A 12,592-nucleotide genomic window follows, 5' to 3' on the forward strand; every position below is an offset into this window, starting at 1 on the left:
TGCCAATGTCAAATACAAATAATAATAATAATAATAATAATAATAATAATAATAATAATAGAATCTCTAAGTAGCTGAAAGGAAATCCATGCTCTAAAAATACATCTTCTATAAACAGGGATTTTCCCCCTCCGCAGCGGTCTCAGAACGGGAGAAGCAGCCTGCCGGGTCTTGCGGCTCAGCATGTGAGATCTACCCCTCAAGGAAACCCCTCGTTTCGATGGTCAGCAAACAGCTCCTGTTTCAGTCTCTAAAACTAGCCGCCGTTCGCTGTGCACAGATGGTTTGGAGAGAAGGGCGGAAGTACAGCGTCACCCTTCACCCCACCCTAACCTACCACAGCTAAAGCCCTGAAATGTGAGGCGAACGTAGCCAATCCAGTGCGAGCTTATTTAACTGCACCTGAAGCCACACGTATGATACTTTGGAGTAAAGCGGGTTATTTTGCCATCAACAAGGATGGCGGCTATAGAGATGTTTGGGGGAATGGCGTGAAGGGTTGCCTGGGAGCATTCTCCAGCTGGCGGGGAAAGGCCCCAGGATTTGCTGGGGACCCCAGAGACAAAAGAAAGGGGATATTAAACTCGTTCTGGTAAGTAACCTACCGCTCTCTTCGGGAAGAGTGGAAAAAGGGGTCACTCCTTGAGACCCAAGTTTCTGCCCTTCGTCCTGAGGCGGCTTGTTTTTATATATCCCCACGCCTTTCCCACTACTCTGAGGATTTAGCGAGGCATTGGGATAAGGAGGCATTTAAAAGCTGCTGTTTTGGGGGGGGGAGGGGGAGAGAAGTGCCGATTTATCAGCTTTGCAGCTCTTGTCAACACGCGTCGCCTTCTCACGATCTGTGAGTTGGAGGCCACCTCTGCAAAGCTGTGAACTTTTCCGCGTATTTGCGGGGTGTTTCAGTGGGTGTCTCGAGTCAGGGTAGCCAGTCCCTGCAGGAGAGCAGCCAGGCGCCTTGCAGTAGGAAGTTTCTGCACGACGCCAGTTCCTTGTAGCTGCAGACGCTTGCAAATCTTGCAACCCACGCAAACTCCCTCCCTCTCTGCCTTCCTCCCCGACTTGCTGGTGGAACTCGGGAGTCATATTACTGTCTCTGACTGACAAGCCGTTACTTGCCCATTGCTGCTTAATTCAGTCCGTGTAAATGCGCCCTGGTAGTGCCAGTGTAGGCAGACGACGCTGACACTGCAGTGTTAGCAAGTCCATGCCGTGCTTCCCGCGTGGTGAGGGCCCTGACACGTGTTAAGGAGTTTCTAGGAACGTTCTGCACTTTGCCCGGTGTATTGCATAACCGTATATAACCAAGCGCAAGAGACGTTAGAAGTAACCAGGCAGTCACCCACGTTGCTATGTTACAACAGCATAATGAGGAGAACATTACTGCAGCATATCTAAACGAGATGCTCGGTACTCATCCTTTCAAGTACCGGTACTCTTCTCCACATCGTTACTTTCCTAATCAGATGCCCTCCAGACGTTGGCATACAACAACATGGCCACTGGTTGGGGATGATGGGAGTTGTAGTCCAAAAACATCTGGAGGGTGCCTGGTTGGGAGAGGTCGTTTTACCATGATGCAAGTGTGCCTCCCCCCCCCCCCATGCACTTTGTGGAAGTTTCCTCTGATGGTCAGCTGATTTTAAAAGTTTTCTTTTTAAATTTAAGAAAAAGCCTGTTTTTAACTAATGGACCAATTTAGATAAATATTTCCGTATCACCTTATTGCTGATCATATGTCGTCTTTTGACGAAGTAATGCAGAAAACAAATCCCTCAAATTCACTTTTTAAGGTATTAGCAGAATCCATTGTTCGCAACAATGTAATTGGTACTAAACCTTCCCACTCATCTCCATAGGGGTTTGCTTAGTAGTCAAATCAAAATGTTTATTCGGCTTTACGCCCATCATGAAACACAACACAACAAAACAAATAAAACAGCGGACTCATACAAACCACAAATAGTATAACACAATTCACAACTCACAAGGACAGATATTAGCCATTTATAAGAAAAAATTAAGATTAAGATTAAAAATTTTAGGCACTACACTAAAATCAATACTTAGTAGTCAGATTTTTAAAACTACTATACTGTATAGTTACTTGGATTGATGAGTACTCCTGTGCCTAATTGACTACATTGCTGGTTACAAGCCATAGCAGTTTGGATAGTAAACAAGATTAAATACCAGCAGTGCGATCCCACGTATGTCTATGCAGGAGTAAGGCCCATATAGTTCACTGTAACTTGTTTCCCCCCCCCTAGTTTGGTGCCCTGTTAACGGGTGAGGAGACTTCAGGCTGGTGAGATCTACTTTTAATCTTGTTAGAACACTTAAGATCTACCAACCAGAGCTTGGTGTAAAAGAAATACACTTGGACAAAAATAATCATGGGCCTAGGAATTTGTTATGGGACGCAGGTGGCGCTGTGGGTAAAACCTTAGTGCCTAGGGCTTGCCGATCGCATGGTTGGCGGTTCGAATCCCCGCGGTGGGGTGAGCTCCCATCTTTCGATCCCAGCTTCTGCCCACCTAGCAGTTCGAAAGCACCCCCGGGTGCAAGTAGATAAATAGGGACCGCGTTATAGCGGGAAGGTAAACGGTGTTTCCGTGTGCTGCGCTGGTGCTGGCTTGCCAGAGCAGCTTCGTCACGCTGGCCATGTGACCCGAAAGTGTCTCTGGACAGCGCTGACCCCCGGCCTCTTAAGTGAGATGGGCGCACAACCCTAGAGTCGGACACGACTGGCCCGTACGGGCAGGGGTACCTTTACCTTAGGAATTTGTTCTGAGTACTGGAATTGAGTTCACAGACTTTCTACTTGCCCTTAGCTTTCTTAATTTTACTAGGGAGTCATTTAGTTTCTGCTTTATTAAACAATGCCATGTCTATGTTTGGTGGCTCAGCGGTGGAAAGGGTATGCTAGCTTAGTGGAGATATTCTCTAACTGCACCCAAAACATTTTCCTCCTTCCAATAACCAATGTGGAGTCTGCATAAATTATCTAAATGATCCCATCCAAATAACATTCTATAATTTTCTTTTAGAGATTTTTTCTCATAAAAACAATGACTTCAAAATGTTACAGAAAATGCACCTGCAGAGATTATATATGTTGCTTCCTTTACATCATATGTGTAAAACAATAGAGGAACTAGTCAGCTCTTAGGCTGGAAATGATCTTATAGAGGTGTTTAAATTTAGGGAACTCATGTCTGCCAATGAGCAGGTTTTATTTCTTTATTCCATTTGTATCCTACCCTTCCTGCAAAGAGCTTGTGATTGTGCCTTGATGCTTCAGTCCTGTGTTTGCTTCCGGAGAATAAGCCCTTTTGAATGCAATGAATATTAGTTCTTTGGAATCGTATGTAGGGTTGTGCTGCATCTATCACAATAACTCTGTTTTGTAGGTTAGGATGGGGGAGTTTGACTTTTGCAACATTTGACCAGTGAACATCATAGCTCATGGGAGAGTTTCCCACATCCAAACCCAGATTATTCTATAGTATTATAGCCTGAATTTGCTAGCAGACTTCGCTACTCTTTGTGATAATTCCAGACATCACTATACCAGCATGGTAGGTATGTGATTCCCCAAACCACCCAAGATGAGACTAGACTAGACTGTTAATGGCCTGAATTTGCTAACATACTTTGTCGCTTCCATGTAATAATTCCAGATATAGGTTTGGGTGCAGATCTAAGGCCACATCCACACCACGTATTTAAAACACATGGCTTACCGAAAAGAACTCTGGGAACAATAGTTTAGTCCTGACAGAGCTATACTTCCCAGCACTCTTAACAAACTACAGCTCCCAAGATTCTTTGTGGGAAGCCATGTGCTTTAAGTGTGCTTTACATGCATGGTTTGGATGTGACCCTGGACCTTTTGAAACCAATGGAAGGGATGTACTGAGGGATGGCAGGGGTAATGGGCATGCAGAGTGCCCACCCAAAATAAGCCCTAGTCTTTTGCTCCAAAGGTGAAGAATGTGGTTGGCTGCTTTAGTTCTGGGTGGTGCTCAGAACAAGCACCTGCCTACCCCCAGCAGCAAAGCAAACCCAGGTCCTGCCGGCCCTTTGGGCACTGTATCGCTGAACCCCTTTGAAGAGCCTCAGCAGCTGAGTGCTGAACAGGTCTCTCCTCTGCTTCTCAACTCTTGAGTTTAAAGCTGGAGAGAGGAGCTGTGGTCATCCCCACAGTTGCACTGGGCTTCCGCAACTCCACAGAAGATCCCATCTCCCTCCAGCTGCAAAACTGGGAGGGGAAATTGTGCTGCACACCTGTGGGAGATCTGGGACAAAGTCATGCGACAAGGATAGGATCTTGGCGTCCAAAGGTTTTAGCTTATTCAACAAAGGCAGTCTGAATTTTTTGAACTTTGCATATTCCCTATGTGTTTTTTATAATGTCCAAAAGAGAGTTGTTGTAGTTTCTTTATTTCTGACAAACTTGAAATCCTTTATTTCCTCCCCCCCTTTGAATGAAACTGTAGGTAGCACTTCTAACTTGATTAAATTTGCTTGTGCAACCAGGAACAATATAAATTTTGCTTTGGCGCTGGATGTGGCCAGGCATTGTACTGATAGAATGGTGAATGCATACAATGGCTGCAGCTTTTTAAAACACGTTTTTTTAAATAAAAGATTTAGGAGAATGCACATGTAAGCAAATATATCCCATAGAGCCTTGAGGAGTAGCTGGTTAAAGGCAAAACAGGTTGTGAAAACGATATCTGAACAAAGCAATGTATCGGAGAGTGTAGGTAAGCGCTAAGGGTGTCATTATGTAGCTTCCTTTTAGATGGGCAGGGAATAAATAAATTATTATTATTATTTATTATTATTATTATACTTAACCAATTGCTGTTGGGTAGCTTAAGGCTGTGTAGAGGAGGCCTTTGGCCAGAAGCTGAGAAATGGGGATCACTGCTTGTTCTTTGCTTTTGAGGTGAGAGGTAAAGTTTCGGGTGTTATAGTTTGAATGTTGATGGTCAGGAGGCATGGTTTGCTTTTAAGATCACATTACAGCTTGCTGCCAGAGACAGAATGTCTCACTGCAGTGCAGCCCATATTCCTGTCTTGCACAGCTGTCTTGCCTCTTGACCTTCTCTATCAAGTGGCACAGAATTGAGCTTCTATTGCTAAGAGCTAATATTTTTATTTTATTTTTGAAGGGTGGGTGGGAGTATTTTTGTTTTGATCTTGCTTCAGGCATTTTCTGCTTTTCTGACAGTCATTTTGAAGCTATATGTTTCCAAATTTGGCTATTTCAGAGTGCAATTGTTAATAGTTTTTAAAGCAACAACAAACCACCAACCAGAGCATCTTATTTCCCATTCTGCTACGGGTATTTGTGTGTTTAAAGGCAGAGCATGAAATATTTCAGCAAGATCTGTGCTACAGCTTCCTTTCATTCCGCAGCTGCCATCATCTGCTGTGCTCTGAAAACATCTCCTTGTAGCATTCTATTCCTGAACTGGGCTGACAGGGCAAGATTAAGCTAGTGAGAATCCTTTCCATCCTGGGCTTCAGATAATGGAAATCAGGGACACAGTTCAAACTGAAGGCAAATTCTGAGGTTGTGCCAGACTGAAAGCATATAGCTCAAAGGAATTTCCAGGGGATGACTGAGGGCTCTACCTGTTTAGCTAGCAAGATGTGCTGAATATGGTCAATGCTGTGTACTTTAGTAAAGGTAAAGGTACCCCTGCCCGTACGGGCCAGTCTTGACAGACTCTGGGGTTGTGCGCCCATCTCACTCAAGAGACCAGGGGCCAGCGCTGTCCGGAGACACTTCCGGGTCACGTGGCCAGCGTGACATTGCTGCTCTGGCGAGCCAGAGCTGCACACGGAAACGCCGTTTACCTTCCCGCTGGTAAGCGGTCCCTATTTATCTACTTGCACCCGGGGGTGCTTTCGAACTGCTAGGTTGGCAGGCGCTGGGACCGAGCAGCGGGAGCGCACCCCGCCGCAGGGATTCGAACCGCTGACCTTTCGATCGGCAAGTCCTAGGCGCTGAGGCTTTAACCCACAGCGCCACCTGCGTCCCGTGTACTTTAGTACTTCACACTAAATGAAATTGCACCACGAAGAGCTAAATTCTGCACCCTTGATATATTATATGCCAATTTACACATACCTATATACTGATTTTTTTATAACTTACTCTGCTTTTGTATAATTTATTCTGCAAAGGATTATGCGCTGCTGCCTTGCTCCCTAAACACTAGAAATCCCGCTTAGAACTCTCCTGTTTTCAAAAACAAATCAGTGTTACAGCTCATCAGTAACATATTATATATTTATCTTTTGGGTTCCTGGATTGTGGTGATACTGTTGATGCTATTAGGATTCCTACTTGAGTACTTTATGCATATTTCTATTTTAATGTTTTTCATTAAGTATATGATATACATCTATTTTGGTTTTCTTCATTTTCTATGTTGCATTTGGTGGTGTCCAGCAGAAAAAACCCACTTTATGTTTCTAAATAAAATGATGTGTTTGAGTGCGCAAAGTCAAGCTAAATTAGATTCCCCCCAATGCATGTGGAAATACAGACCAGTCTTATTACTGAAAACAATTCAGTTGCTTTCAAAGATTGACAAGATTTTAACCTTGACTTTAGGAGCTGGTAGAAGACCTGAGTCAGACTCTGATATCTAGCAAGTCTACAACTGAGGCACAGACTATGCTTGGAATTTGACCCACAGGTCACAAAACGCTTGTTGGGAGAAACAGCTTGCCAGCTAGGCTATGTTAATTCCAGCTATGCTAAGATTTTCTTTACTGATGATCTAGCACCTTTCTTTAGACACTCTAGCCAGTGACGGATCTGGCTTGTGCTCGACTCTGTAGTGTAACTACCTTGTCAAAGCACATTTGATGTGTTATTTCAGATAGCGGGAGAGTCATGACTACAGGCTCCATTGGAGATTATCTGGGCAGGGACCTGGTCAGAGATAAAAATAACAAGACAAATAGCTATTAGTGACAGGCAGCCTCTATCACAAGCCTCCTGGCTGGCATTTGAGCATGCCGTCTCTGCAGCACCTGATGAAATCTGGCTTCTTTCTTAGAGGCTGAGCTTGGCAGTTCTCTTGGACGTGTCAAGAAAATGCATTCAGTGCCAAGGCAATAATCATGTTATGCCTTACAGGGGATTTCATTTTGCCCGTGGTACTGGCCTTTTCAGTAGTTAATACAGATGGACCCTATTTAGTGGTGGGGTGGAAGTGTTGCAGAAGGTACAATAAGAGCCATCTTCTGTTTTCTCATCTGTCTAGATCAGTTGTGATCTTGAATTCTCCAAAGTGCTTTACTTTAAGAGAGAGTGAAGGTAAAAGAGTGACATTTAACCCCTTTTGTTTCTGTAGATGTTATCACTAAGGCACGCTAATTGAACTTCATACATTATCTAGAAGAGGACCTCTCGTGGAATGGTGGTTGTGGTCTTCTGGGTATGCTCTGTCCACTGAGTAACCATGGACTCCAAGGAGAAGTGTCAGGTAGGTTTTTTGGTCATGTTGTAGCTACTGTAGTTCTAGATGAATCTCTCTATTGAATTTGCTTCTGGTTGACTTTAGTTGGAAGATGATGAGTGGTCAAGTGTTCTTAATATCAGAATTGCTTTCATTGGTGAGAATCTGGAAACCCAGAATCATATTTACAGTGGTACCTCGGATTACAGGCGCTTCAGGTTACAAACACTTCAAGTTACAGACTCTGCTAACCCAGAAATAGTACCTCAGGTTAAGAACTTTGCTTCAGGATGAGAACAGAAATCGTGTGGTGGCAGCAGCAGGAGGCCCCATTAGCTAAAGTGGTACCTCAGGTTAAGAACAGTTTCAGGTTAAGAATGGACCTCCAGAACGAATTATGTACTTAACCCAAGGTACCACTGTACTCTGTGTGTGTTTTTCTACTACTTCCCCTTTACAACTGTGGAGGTTACTTCTGAGTAATCATAAGCATATATAACATAGTTTACATACTGTTCTCCTGGACAAGATGAATGCCAAGGGTTACTGCTGTGGGATATGTTGAACTTCTTGAGAGATATTGCTTGTGAACTTGAATGTAAGCTGTTTTCTGGCAGTGATAACAAAGATCTTGCTTTACTATTATTAAGGATGATCATTGTGTGATTGTGTTGCCACACCATGAAACTTACAAAACCATGAGATTAGCTCTGAAATTATTAACTTTGGAAAGCTACTTTTGAGCCTTCTTTTTACTTTTCAAGATTTTATCCACAGCCCTCTGCGCTGAAAATGCTTTTTCTCATTTATTGTTTTTAGCGATGCACTACAAATATAGGACACCAGAAAATGAAAGTTCCCATAGGTCCATGGCACCGAATTTTATATGATCATAGGCTCTAGTTTGCTCACCTTCTGTGATTTTAACAGTTTTTCATGGCTACAGTTGTTGCAGAAATGATGCCAATTGTATGTGACCAGCTACTTGTTAACTTGCTTCTTCCTCCATATGAATGGGGGCAAGTGTGATCCCTTGAAAACATCAATGTCCACTAAATTCCCAGTTCTCAATGATGGAGGCACACAGTGACTAAAAGTGGGGGAAAGCAGAAAAAAAAAAAAACAGGAGAGAGAAATGCTAGAGGAACTGATGTGTGAATCTATTCAAAGTAAAACATTTTATTTCACAAACCTACTTCTGGATTTATTGCTTCAAAAGAGAGCCAGTGAAACCAAATCCCAAGACAGACTGCCTTTTGTTGGTAGAAAGGGACTTTTGATGTCAGGTAGAGTCTTGTTTTGGCTGTGCATTTAGGAATTAAGTATTACTGTTTACGCTTTCTCCATGGCTTCCTAACCTGCATCTTTCCAGAGAGATTGTTTTATATGGAATGCTGGTAGGATGGCATTCCTTATACTTTGGCATTCCTTATGCTTTGTTCAATCTGATCCAATCTGACCCAAGCATGTGTATTTAAGGACAGTTCATCTTGTTCATGTGGGTTGTGTGGAATAGGGGTCCTCAACCTTTTTGAGCATAGACAAAAAAAAGGAGGCAACACACCTTCCCCCAAACAGGAAACACCCCTGGAAAAAGTCTCTTTAAAACAAGCAAACAAGCAAATTAGGACAGGCTTGATGTCTGAGGGTCCCATAGTTCCTATGGATTCCCCCTTGGGGACCGTGGTTGTTGTTGTTTAGTCGTGTCCAACTCTTCGTGACCCCATGGACCAGAGCACGCCAGGCACTCCTGTCTTCCACTGCCTCCCGCAGTTTGGTCAGACTCATGTCTGTAGCTTTGAGAACACTGTCCAACCATCTCGTCCTCTGTCGTCCCCTTCTCCTTGTGCCCCCCATCTTTCCCAACATCAGGGTCTTTTCCAGGGAGTCTTCTCTTCTCATGAGGTGGCCAAAGTACTGGAGCCTTAACTTCACGATCTGTCCTTCCAGTGAGCATTCAGGGCTGATCTCCTTAAGAATGGATACGTTTGATCTTCTTGCAGTCCATGGGACTCTCAAGAGTCTCCTCCAGCACCATAATTCAAAAGCATCAATTCTTCGGCGATCAGCCTTCTTGATGGACCAGCTCTCACTTCCATATATCACAATTGGGAAAACCATGGTTTTAACTATACGGACCTTTGTTGGTAAGGTGATGTCTCTGCTTTTTAAGATGCTGTGGTAAAGGTAAAGGTAAAGGTACCCCTGCCCGTACGGGCCAGTCTTGACAGACTCCGGGGTTGTGCGCCCATCTCACTTAAGAGGCCAGGGGCCAGCGCTGTCCGGAGACACTTCCGGGTCACATGGCCAGTGTGACATCGCTGCTCTGGCGAGCCAGAGCTGCACACGGAAACGCCGTTTACCTTCCCGCTGGTAAGCGGTCCCTATTTATCTACTTGCACCCGGAGGTGCTTTCGAACTGCTAGGTTGGCAGGCGCTGGGACCGAGCAGCGGGAGCGCACCCCGCAGCAGGGATTCGAACCGCCGACCTTTCGATCAGCAAGTCCTAGGCGCTGAGGCTTTAACCCACAGCGCCACCTGTGTCCCATAAGATGCTGTGGTAGAGGAGCACAATTTCTAGATCTACCTCTGCAAGTGCCAGACTGAATAATGTGTTAGCAGCTAGCTTTGTCCTTGGTATTTTGAGGCAGGTGCATATCCTGATCTGAACAGGCATAGCTTATCCCTGGGTATTGTATCTGCTACCTATTACCAGATGATGTGGGAACAATTCAGCTATTGGAGTGTCTTAATGATCAATGGCATACGGTTGTTGTTGTTGTTTTAAAGTGAGAAGTTGTTTCACAATTGCAATAGTTGTGTGGCGAGGACAGGCAATAGGAAAATGTTTGGGGTGAGGAATGCCCATTACAGCCTTGGCGTTATCACTTCTCTCATGGGTGTGTTTTGTGGTCTCATTGTGCTGTGTTGTGAGATGTTTTTTGTGTGCGCATTAAAAGAGGATGTGGCTACAAATGTTGGGGTATCACTGCCCTTTTCTTTGGAAATCCAGCCCTCATTGTGCAACATGTGCTGGCTTGCGCTTAAAAAAGTGAGCAGCCTGGGAACAGGAAGGAAAAATCACAAGGACAGTAATAAACTTTGAAGGTTGGAGGATTAGAGGGAACTCCAAGATACAAACTTGCTGACCAGTAGGAACCTTGCCCAATACTCTGCTCCCTCACAGCTACTTCAGCCAGAGCCTTCCTTAATCACACGCCCTCCAGGTGTTTTAGTGTTCTCCAGATATTGTTGAACTCCAACAACCATCATCCCTGACCATTGGCCATTCTGTCTGGAACTGATAGGCGTTGTAGTCTGTAGGAAGAGACCAGGTTGGGGAATGCTGTACAATAAATCCCATAACTATGTGAGGTTGAGAGAGAGACAGACAGACAGAGAGAATCTTGAGATTCTTACTTTGCAGATGGATAAATAAATATGTTGTTTGGCCACACATTCTTTGATGCATTTACATCTAAAGTGTGGCAAAGGCCTTCTTGCCAGTTGGCAGGTCAGTCTGGATGATCAATGTCAGGGTTTCTGGGAGAGAGGAGGAGATGACAGAGGAGACGGAGAGCGAGTGGGAGGAGGGGCAGAAGGATGAGGAAGAAGATGATGGAATTCTGAGGGAATCCACGAGTCTGAGCAGCGAGTCAGAGGATTCTCAAAAGGGGGTTACCTTAATCAAGCAAAGGGGAGGAGAAGGGAGAAGCGGAGAGGAGCCCAGTGGAAGACAGAGGAAGCAAGAGACGTCTCAGCCGGAACGGAGTAAAGGGGGTGGAGTTGTCAGTCTCTCGGAGGGAGCAGGATTAGGAGAGAACAGAGAGAGGGGGTTGGAGCAGGGTGTTCAGCCGGAAAGGGTGGAGAGCAGAGCAGGGGGTGGTGTAGCGGTCGAAAGAAAGGTCAGCAGCAACGTACGCGCGCCAAGTTCAAACGTAGAGGCGCGCGGAAGTGGAGAGAGCTCAGGGGAGGAGCCCGGCCCTAAAGCCAGAAAGAGGGGGGAAGAGGCGGCAGAGGATTCAGCCTCAGGCGAGTCACGGAGAGAGGGAACCCAGGGGGGCAGGAAGACCCTGCGGAAAAGAAAGGAGAGGAAGAGGTGGTCTAGAGCCAGGCTATTAAGTTGGTGCGGAAGAGGGGAGGAGTCAGAGGGGACTTCAGCGGTCTAACGTGGCAGACGTACGGCCACAATGCTGAACTGTATGAGAAGCAGAAATCTTCAATAAACTTTTCCTGTAAATAAGCTGCAACGGAGTGAGGTCTCTTGTGAGCTGGGACCAGTCCTGGGTGGCCGTGACAGTAAGTCCCCTCTCCGAAAGCAAAATTTTTTTTTTTTGCGAAGCTCACGAACGGGAGCAGCCATGAGCGCTGAGGAGCAGCTGGTTGCATTGCGGAATCAGGTTACCGCTCTCACATCGGCAGTCATTGCTTCGCAGAAGAAGAATGACGACTTGGAGAAGACGTGCCAGGATTTGCAGGCAAGGTGGGAGCGCGCGGACAAGGCGGGGGCCCCAGGATCCAGAGCGGAGGGCATTGCGCTTGGACGGAGGGGGGGTGCCCTAGTTCCGCATTTTAATGGCAACTTGCAAGACTATCCCAATTTCAGAGCGGACGTTGTATATGCACTGCACTTACTCCGTCACGATTTTAAAGATGAGGAGGAGAGAGTGGGGTTCATTGTTTCGCACCTGCATGGGGAGGCCAGGGCTTGGCTACGCAATTTGTGGCGCGAAGATGGACCGGCCCGTCGCGATTCAACTGCGTTCATCAAAGCGATGGATTCTTGTTTTCAATCCTCTGTGGATGTGGACATTGCGCGCCGTCAAATGCACGGGCTGAGGCAGGGGAAAGCGACTGTGCGCCAATACCACTCTAAATTTTTTGCATTGCTCACCGCCTTAGATTGGCCAAAGGACAGTAAACCGGTCAGAGATCTTTTTTGGGAGGGATTGAGCCCCCCCATCAAGGATGAGATCGCTAGGGGGGACAGACCCCAGACCCTAGAAGACGTGGTGCAACGGGCTTTAGCTCTTGGAATTCGACATGAGGGGCGTCCGTGGCACGAGGAGGACGGGCCCCAAGCGCGTGCGCAAGCAAGGACT

General features: G+C 45.8%; 1 protein-coding gene across 4 annotated transcripts in view; it reads left to right on the forward strand.

Moving 5' to 3' along the window:
- The first annotated feature begins 434 nt into the window (after window positions 1–434).
- TMEM94 (transmembrane protein 94) overlaps window positions 435–12,592 on the forward strand; it is a 76,109-nt gene continuing 63,951 nt past the window's right edge. Inside the window, exons 1-3 of one of the 4 annotated variants that reach the window (XM_081899546.1) lie at window positions 435–592; window positions 2,271–2,308; window positions 7,386–7,517. In XM_081899546.1, coding sequence (XP_081755672.1) covers window positions 7,494–7,517 — 24 coding nt within the window. In that variant the 5' untranslated portion in view covers window positions 435–592; window positions 2,271–2,308; window positions 7,386–7,493. Of the gene's footprint in view, window positions 593–2,270; window positions 2,309–7,198; window positions 7,349–7,385; window positions 7,518–12,592 lie in introns of those variants that run through there. The other 3 variants (XM_081899545.1, XM_081899548.1, XM_081899549.1) reach the window with 3 other exon arrangements.

Source organism: Podarcis melisellensis, assembly GCF_964234715.1.
Source record: "Podarcis melisellensis genome assembly, chromosome: 2".
In the NCBI taxonomy this organism is placed as follows: domain Eukaryota; kingdom Metazoa; phylum Chordata; class Lepidosauria; order Squamata; family Lacertidae; genus Podarcis; species Podarcis melisellensis.